At 40.4% G+C, this 13,103-nt stretch overlaps 2 protein-coding genes across 2 annotated transcripts in view; one reads left to right on the plus strand and one right to left on the minus strand.

The window, feature by feature from the left end:
• The first annotated feature begins 71 nt into the window (after nucleotides 1-71).
• On the plus strand, nucleotides 72-4,877 carry desi1b (desumoylating isopeptidase 1b). Its single transcript, XM_069156083.1, has 6 exons — nucleotides 72-494; nucleotides 672-693; nucleotides 765-834; nucleotides 952-1,061; nucleotides 1,626-1,748; nucleotides 2,795-4,877. Exons 1-6 carry the CDS (start codon nucleotides 407-409, stop codon nucleotides 2,874-2,876), a joined length of 495 nt encoding a protein of 164 aa, XP_069012184.1. The 5' UTR covers nucleotides 72-406; the 3' UTR covers nucleotides 2,877-4,877.
• Nucleotides 4,878-10,540: 5,663 nt separating this feature from the next.
• The window catches only part of shisa8b (shisa family member 8b), a 33,750-nt gene continuing 31,187 nt past the window's right edge, over nucleotides 10,541-13,103 (minus strand). Inside the window, exon 5 of the mRNA XM_069155358.1 lies at nucleotides 10,541-12,835. Coding sequence (XP_069011459.1) covers nucleotides 12,183-12,835 — 653 coding nt within the window. The 3' untranslated portion in view covers nucleotides 10,541-12,182. The remainder of the gene's footprint in view (nucleotides 12,836-13,103) is intronic.

Raw genomic sequence — 13,103 nt, forward strand, 5'->3', positions numbered from 1 at the left:
CGAGCACGCTGCGGGACAGCGCGTCATCTATAGTGGGCGGGGCTTGTTTGAATAACACCGGAAGAAGAGTCAGCATGCTGAAGAACTTATTATTTTTTTTCCCAGTCCTGTTATTATTTAGTCAGACCTGTTTCACAGCACCGGCTGTCAGCACCCGGCAACCTCGGGCTACATTACTAGTTACTACTTTTCATTTTAAATAGCCTTTAGACGATGTTTACATTTTGAATAGTTCCACTATCAGCTTTTTAATTTATTTATTTTTAAACTTTTGTTTGCTGTACAGTAGCTACCGGTAAACTAGCGAGCCGGTCGGCCAGCTGTCGGTGAATGTGAGTCTGGTAACTTTTCCGAGGTTAGTTAATTGCGTTGTCATTTTGAGGAATACTTTTTTTTTTTTGTCTTCATGGATCAAACTGGCTGTTACCCGGTGAAACTGTACATCTACGACCTGTCCAGAGGCATGGCCCGCCAGATGAGTCCTCTCATGCTCGGTGAGTTTCTGACGAGCTACCCGGAACTCGGCTCTATGAAAGCCCGCAGTCAGTGCGCCCTTGCCCGCGAGGGAAACCAGGAGAGGGCGGTAAAACCAGGGCTCCGACTACTTGCCCTGTTAAAACATACAGAGGATGAAATAAATTAATCCTAATTTAAATCCTTTGTGTTCACAGGGAAACAGCTGGATGGGATATGGTGAGTGTGCATTTAAATAAGACTACTTTGGAGACATGTTGTCTCTAATCCTGTTAACTGGTGTTTTACAGGCACACTGCTATTGTGGTCCACGGTAAGGAGTACTTCTTTGTTGGAGAGGGCATCAACAACTGTTCACCTGTAAGCACCAGCTCCATCCTTTCACCTCAAACATGCACCACGTAAACATTACACATTAATGGATGGTAAAAACTTTTGTCAGTGTTTGGAGTCCGCTAAGGTGTGAATATGTCTTAGGGTAGTACCTCCATGGGTGAGCCTTTGTCTGTCGTGGACATGGGCTTCACTCAGGTGCCTGCAGAGATATTTATGGAGTATCTAACTTCACTGGCCGAGTCCACATACAGGTAAGAGCTTATCAGACGCCAAGGAAGTCAGGTAAGTGGGTAAAGGGTCACTTGGCCACTAAAATATTAACTTCCTATTATTTGTCTTCTACATCACTGTTACATGATTCATCCTCACCTGTCAGTGGATTATTAAATTAGGAATGACAAAATTAAAGAAATTAAATCACGATAATTGCACGGCAACAAAGTTACTGCTCTTTTACACTCTTTAAAGACGATACAGTATGATTACACGTGAATAGACTTTAATTGTGGGTAATAATTAGTGTTATTTTATATTAAAACTGATATCTTATAAAACTATCTTGGATTTTTTTTTCTACATTAGCTTCAATTTACAGAAGAGATGTAAGTGAGGGAGGAAGGAGACAGAAGGCAAAGAAGTGAACGTCACCTTATGTCTCAATCCTCTGTCCTTTTTGTTATCTCGCAGTCAAAATGTCTCTATCTTATCTTTCCCTGCTTCTCACTCACCCTTCTCCACCCTGTGCGGCCCCTCTGTCTCTCCTCTGAATGCAACTCTTCATCCCCGCTCCCCTCTTCGCTCTCTCGGTGCAACAGAGGTGACAATTACAACTTGTTTGAGCACAACTGCAACACCTTCAGCAATGAGGTGGCTGAGTTCCTCACGGGCCAAAAGATCCCGGCGTACATCACAGACCTTCCCTCTGAAGTTCTGTCCACGTGAGTCCTCTCAGTTTGATAAGTGTCTCATTGTCCCCTTCTCTATATTTGTAGTTGAAACATCTCTTTGCTCATACGGTTGTCACAAAAATATAAACATTGCATCGATAATTTCTGACAACAATGAGTCTTAAGTTGAAGAAAAGAGTTGAAATTAAATGTCGTTATACAGTATAGTGTGTATATACTACACACTGTATGCGTACATTATAAATCAAATTCTGTGCATACAGTATAATATATGCACTCAAATATACTGTGTTTGCCAAATATCACATTAAGTTCTGAAAAGTAGGTTCAGGCTGGAAAATGCTACATTGACCTGTAAGCAGCCAGTAAAAAAAAAACAAAGACGGATAGGAAAATAAAAGTCTTCAAAATCCACCCCAAATAAAACCCAGGATGTCCTGAACCTCCCAGGCTGATGATGTCTTGTCTTGTGTGATGGTGTATTTTCACTTTGTTTGGTCATACTTCAACCGGATATCGCGTAGTACTTTCATCAGTCCACAAGGCAATACCGTGCCACTGTCCCGTTTTTGCTTCACCTCGGTGTGAAAGGTAAAGTTTCTTAGGTTTACGCAGCAAAATCTTGTGACTTGAACACCGGTCGTCTGACTTTAAGTCCTGTGTTTGGGCGTTGGTGCTCTTTTTGTACTTTGTCACATGACCTCCATCACGATTTCCTTCTTCAATGCCAGTCTTATGTGTGTGTACTTTTCATGAGGCAAAACGTGACACTGACACGTTATCCTCTAGTGGACTGACAGGTGTATTACACTTAAACCTCCACCAGGAGGTGACAGTGAAAATATTGATAGTAATCGGAACAAGTTGCAACAGTACTGAAGTGATTACGAAGTATTTGCTTTTTTAACTTATGTGTTTGTTTGTCTCTTCCCTGTGTGTCTTATTCTCTATTAAAAGACTTTGGTCTTGTACTGATTTGTCCCAAACCCTCTTGCCTCGCTCACATGCAGTATTTAGTTTTCTTTAGACCTTTTGTTTTCAGTGTAACTGTACCGTCTGCTGTGTTTCCTCCGCAGGCCGTTTGGCCAGGCTCTCCGTCCCTTGTTGGACTCCATCGTGGTAAATCCTGGAGGCAGCAACATAACTGGACAGCAGTAGACAGAGTTGCACATAATTAGGAAAGAAGAAAAAACTTGATAACATCTGTGACAGGTTGATCCCTGCTACCAGTCACATTTACAGCGAAGCAGCCATCATTAATACACACTCCTCTGTTTCAGCCAATTCTCCATATGTGAGGTTTTTAGGGAATATTTGGGGCCAGTCAGATCCAACTCAGAGTTTGGTTTTGTTCATCCGGTTTACTTCCCCTAGTTCAGTCAAATTATTATATGTTTTCTAAACATATATTTTAAATTGTCATTTTAAAATATTTTAAGTTCATCCTTATGCCCTCTCACCTCCTGAGAGGCTTTTAAAACAGTATACAACAGAAGTGAGTTCACCTCAAAAAGTATTTTCTCTTAAGTTATAAAGAGCAGTGGTGGATTCACTCCTGTACAGTCATCCTCTCCTAGTGCTTCATTATGACAGTCCTGAAAGGAAGTGTCTTAGAACGAGATGACCAGTCTAGAAATTGATTGAGAAATATTTTTAGACGCTTAAAAAGTTAACATTTAATAATTGAATTATCCAAACATATGCAGGATATACACTTGGTATATAACCAGTTCTTACGTTGGCAGCAGTATGCAAACCAAGCCGGACTAATCCCATCACACTTTGGACTCGCACTCTCACCAAACATGGGCCTTTCTGTCACAGGTTTAATGATATTTCAGAGCTCTTTGGGACAGAGAGTGGAGTTTAATGTCTTAGTTTAATAGTTTTAGATTTACTGTTTGACATATATATATACATACATACATACATACATACATATAATTTTCACCATACGTTTTGCAAAAATCTAAATCCAGTACCAAATATCAGTCCCATGTTCCTTTGTGTATGGCCAAGTTTTCTATAAAATTGCATTTTATACAAACATGAGTGATCAGAAACCCCATCAGACCAGTTTCTTTCACACGGAGCTGAGGGTCCTCTGAATGCGAGTTAAAGGGTTATTTTGAACAATAGCTGTTAGCTCACCACTCAAGCTGGTGTTGTTAAAACTTTCTGAATCATTTTCCTTGGTGTTTTAATCAATCATTTACTTTACTTGCCATAATATGTTTAGTTTTTTTTTTTTTTTTTTTTTTTTTTTTTTTTAATTCCTGTGGTCATTAAGAAAGCACTGCACTCCAAGAATAAGTCCAGAGTCAGTAAAAACTGCTCTGCCGGCCTGTCTTTGTATTTAGGGTTTTTAAGAATATCTAAATTGAGGTTTTAGTTTTTTTTGTTGAACCTCTTTGTTGCTGGTTTCATTCAGGAACTGAAGACCACAGAGAGCAGGATTGTGCTTTTTTTTTTTTTAATTAATTTTTTAAAATACAGGACCAATCAGCTTGATCATCTTTGATTTGCCTCGTTGTTCAGTTTACAGAGACAGATTGTTACAGATCAACAGTTTACATCTACATGTTGAAGGACTTGAATAGCTTGTATTTACTAAACCAGGCAGAGTAAATGATATGCACTGCAGGTGTTCTGCCAACAGCCACGTACCTCTATTATTGTGTGGCCTGGATAAACATATTGTTGATGCCATCCGTGTCTTAATCTTTATTCAGTGAGTTTATTCTCATTTCAGGTCAAAACCGAAGTGCGTTAAACATCCTGATCACTTGTTGTTTTGAATAACATATCTATTGTTAGTCTTGTTCTGGTTGATCACACTTAAAGAGTATCTGCAGGTCATTAAATATTAAAGTATTTAATTTTGCATATAAAGGCCTAAATAGTCTTATCAGTTTGCTTAAGTTTGAAGTTCTATGATCTTTGTTTCATTTATATCATTTTAACTGAATTAGTTAAATTTTTAAACCTAAACCTTTTGGTAAAAGGCATAAAAAACTATGACCTGCAGTGGTTTGCATATTGTTTAAAACATTTTTTAATTATCATTACTGAAAATGTTCTTAAAAGTGCTAAAACCTACACTCTGCACTTTATGTGTGACGTTTGAAACTTGACTCTAAACATTAAAATATCCTTTATTAATATTATTCTGTGAGTTTTCTTTTGGCTTGCTGTTTTCATGTTTGAGTAGGAAAATATATTCCAAAAGTGTTTATTAATGTTCTCTATTGAGAAGAAAATAAGAGTTGCAGTTGGTAGATTAAGATCTCAGGACAACTACTAGTGCTTTGGGTTCATGTGGTATCAAGAACAGCCACAAGGTGGCACTACAGGATCAGTCCAGTGGAGTCAGCTAGTTTATGGCAAAAGTAAATCTTGAATAAATCCAAAATAAATGGTAAAATTATTGGGTCGTGGTTGTGATTGGAGCAGCTTCATATCCCAGCAGGGGAAATATTCCAAATGGACTGTAACTACTGTCACACTTTGTTGAGGAGCAGCTCTGTGCTCGACAGTAAAGCAGCATTATATCTCCAGTATAGCCAGTAATAATAGCAGCTGTTTCTCCCCCTCACTGAAAATAGCTTTCTCAAACTATAACATCATTTTAAACAATGAAACTAATTACAATGTTTGTCTGGTGAAAGTAAGTTGATCTGAGTTCAGTTTTGGGCTGCGAAGAGTTTTGTCTGCTCTTTATGAAACCCGGTGAAAGAGCCTGCTGTGTGTTGGAGTTGTTCGCCTGGAAGAATTAAAGGTCCAACATCCCTTTGATATGAAAACAAGTCCAACCAAAGCCTTATATTCATTTTACAATCTTTTATTATTTTATTCGCAAAAGTGGCTTCATTTACTAAGAATCTCTTGTAAAGAACATCTCTAGAACATTTTGGGTATAAATTAGCTGTTTTTCTTTTTTTGTAGCGAGAAGTACCAATACATACAGTATATACACAGTTTTGCTACATACTGTATTTCACACCAATACACTTTAGATCATATTTGTATTTATACATTTATCATAGTTCTGCTGTCGTATATATTTTGTCAACCTGCAGTGGTTCATTGAGGCAAAGTCAACTTTCCTTTGGTGCAAAGAAGCAATTTCTGTTGTCTAGTCTGCTTCTCAGCTTTAAATATGTTAACAACTACTTCCCTAGAAAACTAGTTTTTTTACCCACCACTACTAGTCAGTATTGTGTTATTACATAGCAGAAACCTTATCAAGGATTGACGAGGGAGGATCAATAATTTCATAAAGAGCTGCTGTTGCACGTGAACGATACGCAGCACCGTGACGTGCACGGAGAAAGAGGAAGGTATAACTCTAACGATTAAAGTGTAAAGCCATGTTCAGACCAAACGCCAAGCGAATTACTCCCGCGGAGCGATCACATACAAAATCAGTGCAAGTCGCGAATGTCTGAGAATTCGTGCAACGCAAAAAGACATAAATTTGCTTCCATGCGAGTTCAAAATATTGAACTTGAGTGGGCGGACTCGAGTAACGTGAGGCGAACATTCACTTTCTCAGTGGACGTGACCGGAGGACACACAACAACTTTGTGTAAAACTCTGGAAATCGGCAACGGAGACCCTTACAATGCTGAAGGAAGCTTAAACCAATGAATCGACGAGCGTGGAGAGGTATTTCGAAGGACATTCACATTTCAGAGTGAGGGAACGTCACTGTCCAAAACCGAAAAAAGGTGCATCAGGTGTTTTTTTTCTTCGTCATTCACGGAATTGTGCACCATGAATTTGTTCCCCAGAGTCAGACTGTCAACACCGTCAACAAAACAACCATCGCTCCCCACCACTCAGACTCTGTGGACTTGGCTCCCTGCTGCTTCTTTCTGTTCCCCAATAATTTGTCACAAACTTCGATGTTTGCTTTCTGCTCAAATTTCCAGTGCGTAACACATCTGAGACACACCGGACCACTGCTCACAAAAGCATACATACCTCGGGTGCTAATTTTGAACATGAGCAACATGAGCAGTCTCAAAACTTACCGATCCACCCTCGGAAACATCCCGTATGCTTTATTGCTGCTTTGTCCGACTCTGTAATGAACTTGTGCCTCTGTTTTGTCACTAATTTAAAAAGCCCATTGCCATAAGTTGACACAGCACAGCAGTCATACTTTAACCTTCTTCTATTGCACAACCCAGCTAAGATAGGTCTCTCTATGTATAGTGTTTCATACACACTAAATAATTTATTCTCTTAAAATCTGACGGCAGTTACTGTACAATAAGAACTCTTAAAATGAAAATTACATTATTCATACAGCCCTTATTTAAATAAAATATATAGGAAAGTCCATTAAATCAACATATTTACACAATATTTATAAATATAGTGTTTTCAGATGGTGTTCGCACTACATAAAACCAAAAAAATTGCTAAAAACATTAAAATATAATGCACACAAGATGTCAAAGATTTCACATGAACAGATGGAAAAGTGGTTTGTTTTATGCAAAGATCAGCGGTGGAGACAAACGCACGACTTCATAACAACAAAAACATCGGAAGCAATTCTTTATCGCAAAGAACTAAACCGCTATTGCTTCTAAAAAGCTCTCGGTAAAACAGCAAGATCTCAACATTTTGTCTTAAAACTCCCACAACACAAAGCATGAGGAGGAAAGTGTGCCGGCCCAGGATCCTTTGCTGCGTTTGTAAGGAGAGCGTAATTACAGACATGGTGCATGTTCAGAGAGAACAAGACAGGAGAGGAGAGGTGTTCAGTGAGACAACGGTTTGGTGTCTCCAACAGCAGCCGTCACAGTGCTCTTACCGTCTTATTAACATGTCATCTGTCCTGACTGGTTGAAACCTGCTGGGTAGACGATGTGCAAGTGTGTGAATAAATGAGTAAATGAGTCTGAGGGTCATGCTGGCTACAATTGGACACGGTGGTGTACAACGTGTGGCTCGGGGGAGTTTGTGAGGGCCAGTGTGACACTTGTTGGGTATCTGAGAAGTTTATCTCTGAGGACGGTGAATCTTGGAGTGCGATCTCACCTTCACTTTTACTGCATTCGTTGTATTTGGTTTGAACAAAATAGATTTGGACGCAGCTTGTGTGCTGTTGTGGCGTACTTACCTACTTTACACTCACTGTTTTGAGTGCATAAGTGCGTTCACATTGTCAAGCATGGAAACATGCAGTGCACTATAAGTACTCAAAACAGGCCAAAATTTGAGTGTGAAACAATGGACACTTTTCACTCTCAACGGTCGCCATCTTCCTACATAACAGAGATGGAGGGACCACGGACCGGAAGTATTTTCGAATTGTGATGTCTGAGGAAGCTGCAGCTGTTGCAGGACACTAAGTAACACCATACTGCTGTGTGACAGAATAATCAGTGTGTTTATTGTGTGTTAAACAGGGCACTAAAACGCATTCATTTCTTGGTAAACTATTTAAAGCTGGCAGATATGTTGGCGTGTTGGCGGGTGATCCATTCAAATTATTTTTCAGTAAGTGCAGAACAGCAATGAGCAATTTGAGAAAACACTACCTTGTCATAATTCAAGTACTACACAAGTCAGTGAACTAACATGTTCGAGTACTATTTATGAGAGTACCAAGAGAAGTACGTCATCTGGAATGCAAACTTGGAAACAACAGAAAGTTTTAGATTTTGACGATAGGAGGGAATTTTATAATTCTGCATTTTGCTCAAATAAACATTCAGGAGGTTTAGAGCAAATTTTAAACAGTATATTAAACAATATTTTTATATTACTGCTAATTTTAGTTAATTGCTCTACTCAGGGAGCTCTACAATAATGCAGGGAGGGGGTCCACTTCTCCAAGAAAAGAATAGAAAAGTAGGAAAAGTGCTGCAGGTATGCACTTTAAAATACTTTTATGCCTTCAAGGTCATGAAAAGAGCTTAAATTCTTCATCTGGCTTTACTTCTTAGATATCGACAACATTTATGGCTAAAGTTTGAAATGATAACATTAATCTTTACAAGCTATTATGTAAAAAATGTGGACTTTAAAGCTGCTGCAGTGATAACTGTAGGGAGAAATTGTAACTTATTTAAAACATTATCAGCTTTGTGTAAGTTTTTTAAGCTGCTGTAATCATTTTTTAATCAAAGACCAAACTATCAAACGGCTTGTATAATGTGAAACGTTTTTTTTTTGTTGCAGTGATTAAAAGTATAGTATAATATACGTCTCTTAGCTCTACGGAGCCCTTTTAGTGTCTTTCAGCTGGTTGTGTCAGGCAGCTGGTTTCAGAGAAAAACTACCAGTCTGGCAACAAACAACAGACAAATAAAAGTTAGATTCTCTCTGGTGAACATTGTGGAGCATTTAGCAGCTAATGAGCTGGGAAAAAACAGATAAAAGGAGCGTAAATATTGGACTTCAATTTGTCAGCTAGCTGAAACGTGACTTTGAATGTCTTAACCAATTTAAAAAGGTGAGAATATGTTTTGCAAATATAAAGAATTTTTTTTTTTTTTTTTTTAAATGGAAAATGACTGAATGTAAATCATAATTTGTCAGGGGCGAAAAACTTAATTACACTAAATATGGATTAAATTGGTATTAATTGTGAAAAGATAATGTTTATGGAGAAAATACACACATATATGAACTACTTTCAAATGGTTAAATATGCACCGGGTCAGTTTGACCTGAGAACATTATTGCTGTTCAATAACAGGAGGGTTAACAACTGTGTTGTATGGTTTAGTTTGGCCATTAACATGTGTTTGTTCTGGGCTCAGATTCACCTTCACCAATCTTTTAGCTCGATTTTTAATTGCGCTGCTACAAAAGCTCTTCACACTTAACAGGATACAAAAGTTCCTTTCAGCACAAATATTATCACCTAAACTTCTGGAGGCATTTCTGGACACGTGTGCGATCACAGTTCAGTTCGTCGTGCGGTTCCTGAGGGTATTTCAGCCATAAACCTTCACCAACATCTCCAGTGAAAGGATCAACTGTTGTGCGTTCATAACAACAGCTCTGCACGGTGTCCTTTGCTGTCCGGGCTTCTGAGATGAAATGAGAAATGTGTAACGCTCCGGGCCTGGAAATGCCTCAGCGAATTCCCCTGCGATGGGGCCCGTGGGTTCGAAATTACATAGAGGCACCCACACACTCAGAGTTAAGACTCAGACAGTTCAATAGTGAGAGACCCAGATCCACACTGACTCCTTCCCTTTCCTTCCCCTAAGGAAGGAAAACGCGCAGCAATGTCCGTTTGTTTTTCCTCTTTTTTCTCCTTTCTCTTCTCCCTTTCTCTCCTTTTCTAAAGAGTCACAGCCTCCGGCTGTTGCGCCGTCCCTCTCCTCCCTCCTCTCCCTCTCTTTCTGGTTGGGGATGGAGGCTGATGGGAGCTGACATGATGGTGGCATTGTCCTCACAGTCGAGCTAATGTGACCCCGGGGATGCTGTCCCTGTATGCTTGGCCTGATGGCAAAGAATGCAAAGCGCTTCGTTGTGGAAAAAAAAAAGAAATTGGTGAGAGATAAAGGAAGTGAGGAGAAAACAGCTGTGCATGGAGGTAGACAGAGATGAGAAGTAATGGAAGTCTTTTTAAAAAAAGAACAGGAGGGAACGTGACCACGTAAAGCCCAGAGAGGCTTCTGGAACCTGGAAAGTACCTGAACTGTTACGTTGAGATGAGCTGTGATTATACTAAATGGTGTATATACACATATACACATATATACAGATACACACACACATATACATACATACATATATATACATACATATATACATCATTTAGTATAAAATACCCAGTGTATCTGAAAGATAAACTCAAACTGGAGTATAACCTGACACAGAATTTCTAAATATGTTTGTCCTTGGTTGGTGATTTTTGGCTACCAAATTAGACTTTATCTTAAATTTTTCATTCTTATTGAATTTCTAATAATTTTGCTAAGGTACACGTCATTGTTGCATGTAGCAACGGATTTACAGTACGGATTTAAGGTTGCTGAGAGACAGCAAGAAAGCAAATAATTATATCTCTTAAGCCGGGCTCAGACTACATGAATTCAACCCGATTTTAATCGGCCATTGTCGACAAATTTCTGGTATCGGGCTCGAATATGAACGTCGGGAAGAACAAACGGGTTTTATAGTGCGACATAACTGAAGAACAGTGATGCGCCGTCTGGGACACCACACGACACCCCGACAAAAAGTCTTGCATGTCTGAATTTGTACCTGCCGAGTTTGACTTATCCTACGTCGCGTTCCTTGACGACGACCATTAGGATGACAGCGAGCTCTCTGGTGTGCTTTGTAAACATGGCAAAGAGAAAGTGGGATGTTGCACATGTTGCTGTCAGGTGGAACAATCAAAGAGAAGAACGGTTCACTGAGCTGTAGCATCAAATACCTGTGCCTCTTTGACATTTCCTCGAGAGAGCACCATGACAAAGGAAACATTTTGACGAGAAATATTACAGGCACTTCAGCACCTGGTGATTAATAACCATTATTGACAGCCTCTTGACCGTCCTGCCCGACGGCGCAAGAACTCATGCACAAACGTGAACGATAACTGGTCCGGATCGTAAATGTTGTGTTGCCAGTCTCCCGACAAACACAGGGCCAGAATTTATGTCCCTTTGATTGCCTAACTTGACGTAGTTGCCTTCGTGAAATATAAATAAATCGTGTAGTCTGAGCCCAGCTTTAAAAATGTTGATCTGTTTCTATAAAGAGAAAGAGGAGTGGGCAGGTGTAGAAAGACATGGTTCTCAACAAATATGAAACATTTTCAGTGTTCCTCCAAATATAAGTAAAAGGTTCCTGAGGTCGAACTCCTGTAGGTGAACCACAGAAAAGGTTACAAACTACATTTACATTAAAGTAGCTGCATGCTAGCGCTGAATGTCTCTTTGGACTGACAGTGTTGGTCAGTTTATGGCCAGCCGGCTCCAGTTTTGCTTCGGTTCCAGCAAAACCTCTTTGTGGAATGTTTTCAACAAGCTGACCATAACGTGGTTGTTACTCTGCAGTAACATGTACTCTGCTCTACTTAACCAGATTTACTTGGCTAACACAAACCTGCTGTTTAATCCTTCCAAATCTGACTCAAAATCAAATGTAAGAAATTACTGCAGACTAAATCAAGAGTTGGTCTGAATCAGATTTTTTTGTTCTGTCCTCCATCTTCCATTGAAACTTTTTTGAAAACCATGATATCCTTTAGGTAATCTGTTTGTGTACCAGACCTTTGCTGGGGTCTAATAATACTAGCTGAGTCCATTAAACTGTAAGAGTTGTGGTTCTGCTTCCATGTTAGAATCTCACTGTTTCAACTTTTTCATCTGAACCTCATTTATTCCCTCTCATGTTGGGCAAACTATCCCAAACTCTGGCATTAATCTAACGCCAAAGCTGTTTGTGAACATGGTGGCAGGCCGCGCTCTGAGGTCCTCAGACGGTCACCTCAGTCGTGCTGTGGGTGGAGTAGCTCTTCTGCCTGGTGTGATGGTAATAGGTCGGCTGGGATGTGTGTGGCCCCTGGACATGCTGCCCCTGGACATGCTGCCCATGCCCCTGGACATGTTGCCCCTGGACATGTTGCCCCTGGACATGTTGCCCCTGGACATGTTGCCCCTGGACATGCTGCCCCTGAACATGCTGCTCCTGCTCCGCTCCTCCATACATCCCTACGTAGGTCTGATTAGACTGATTAAAGAGGTCCGGCATGTTCTCTATGCTCCGCTGCCTCCGGGTCGAGTAGCAGTGTCTCCGGTTGGAGTTGTGCATAGAGGTGGAAGTGCGCCCCGGGGCGGAGGCCTGCCTGTGGACGTGGCGGCCGGTCGGCTCCCAGGCTTTGAAGGCCGAGCTGGACAGAAATGGTTGCGTGCTGGTCTTAGGGAGCCGCGAGTGCTCGAGGTGGCTGGAGGGGATGGAGATGGAGAGGGGGGCGTGGATGTCATGGTGTGCTGGCAGCGGCTGGTGGATGTACGACTTCTCTTTGGGCTGCACGGGTATTGGCTGGAAGGCAGGAGGTGCTACAGGCTGGTATTGGGAGAAGTCCATGAGCGGGAAGCTCTTGTAGTAGCTACGGGACGCACTGTCCGCTGCAAAGTAGACAAGAGATAGGTTGTGAGACAAAGGTCATATATAGCACAAAGTATTCAGACGTTATTGGATCCTTTTCATTCTACTACAAGTTGGGATCTAGTTTCAAAGACAAATGTAGAAAAGGAAAAAGTACAGTATGTTCCCTTGAGGTGTGGTGGAGTGGAAATATAAAGTGGCATGAAATGAAAGTACTCTTACTCAAGTGTAAATACTTCAAATTTGTACTTGAGTATTTTTTTTTACTTTGCTGCTAAAGCTGCTACA

The sequence above is a fragment of the Embiotoca jacksoni genome, unplaced genomic scaffold (genome assembly GCF_022577435.1).
Source record: "Embiotoca jacksoni isolate LCO1_2020_lvr unplaced genomic scaffold, fEmbJac1.0.p SCAF_20, whole genome shotgun sequence".
NCBI lineage: Eukaryota > Metazoa > Chordata > Actinopteri > Embiotocidae > Embiotoca > Embiotoca jacksoni.

Coding starts and splice junctions, on each gene's coding strand:
- desi1b (XM_069156083.1), top strand. CDS start 407: ATGGATCAAACTGGCTGTTACCCGGTGAAACTGTACATCTACGACCTG. Junction 694..764: donor AAACAGCTGGATGGGATATG/GTGAGTGTGCAT, acceptor GGTGTTTTACAG/GCACACTGCTATTGTGGTCC. Junction 1,062..1,625: donor CTGGCCGAGTCCACATACAG/GTAAGAGCTTAT, acceptor TCGGTGCAACAG/AGGTGACAATTACAACTTGT.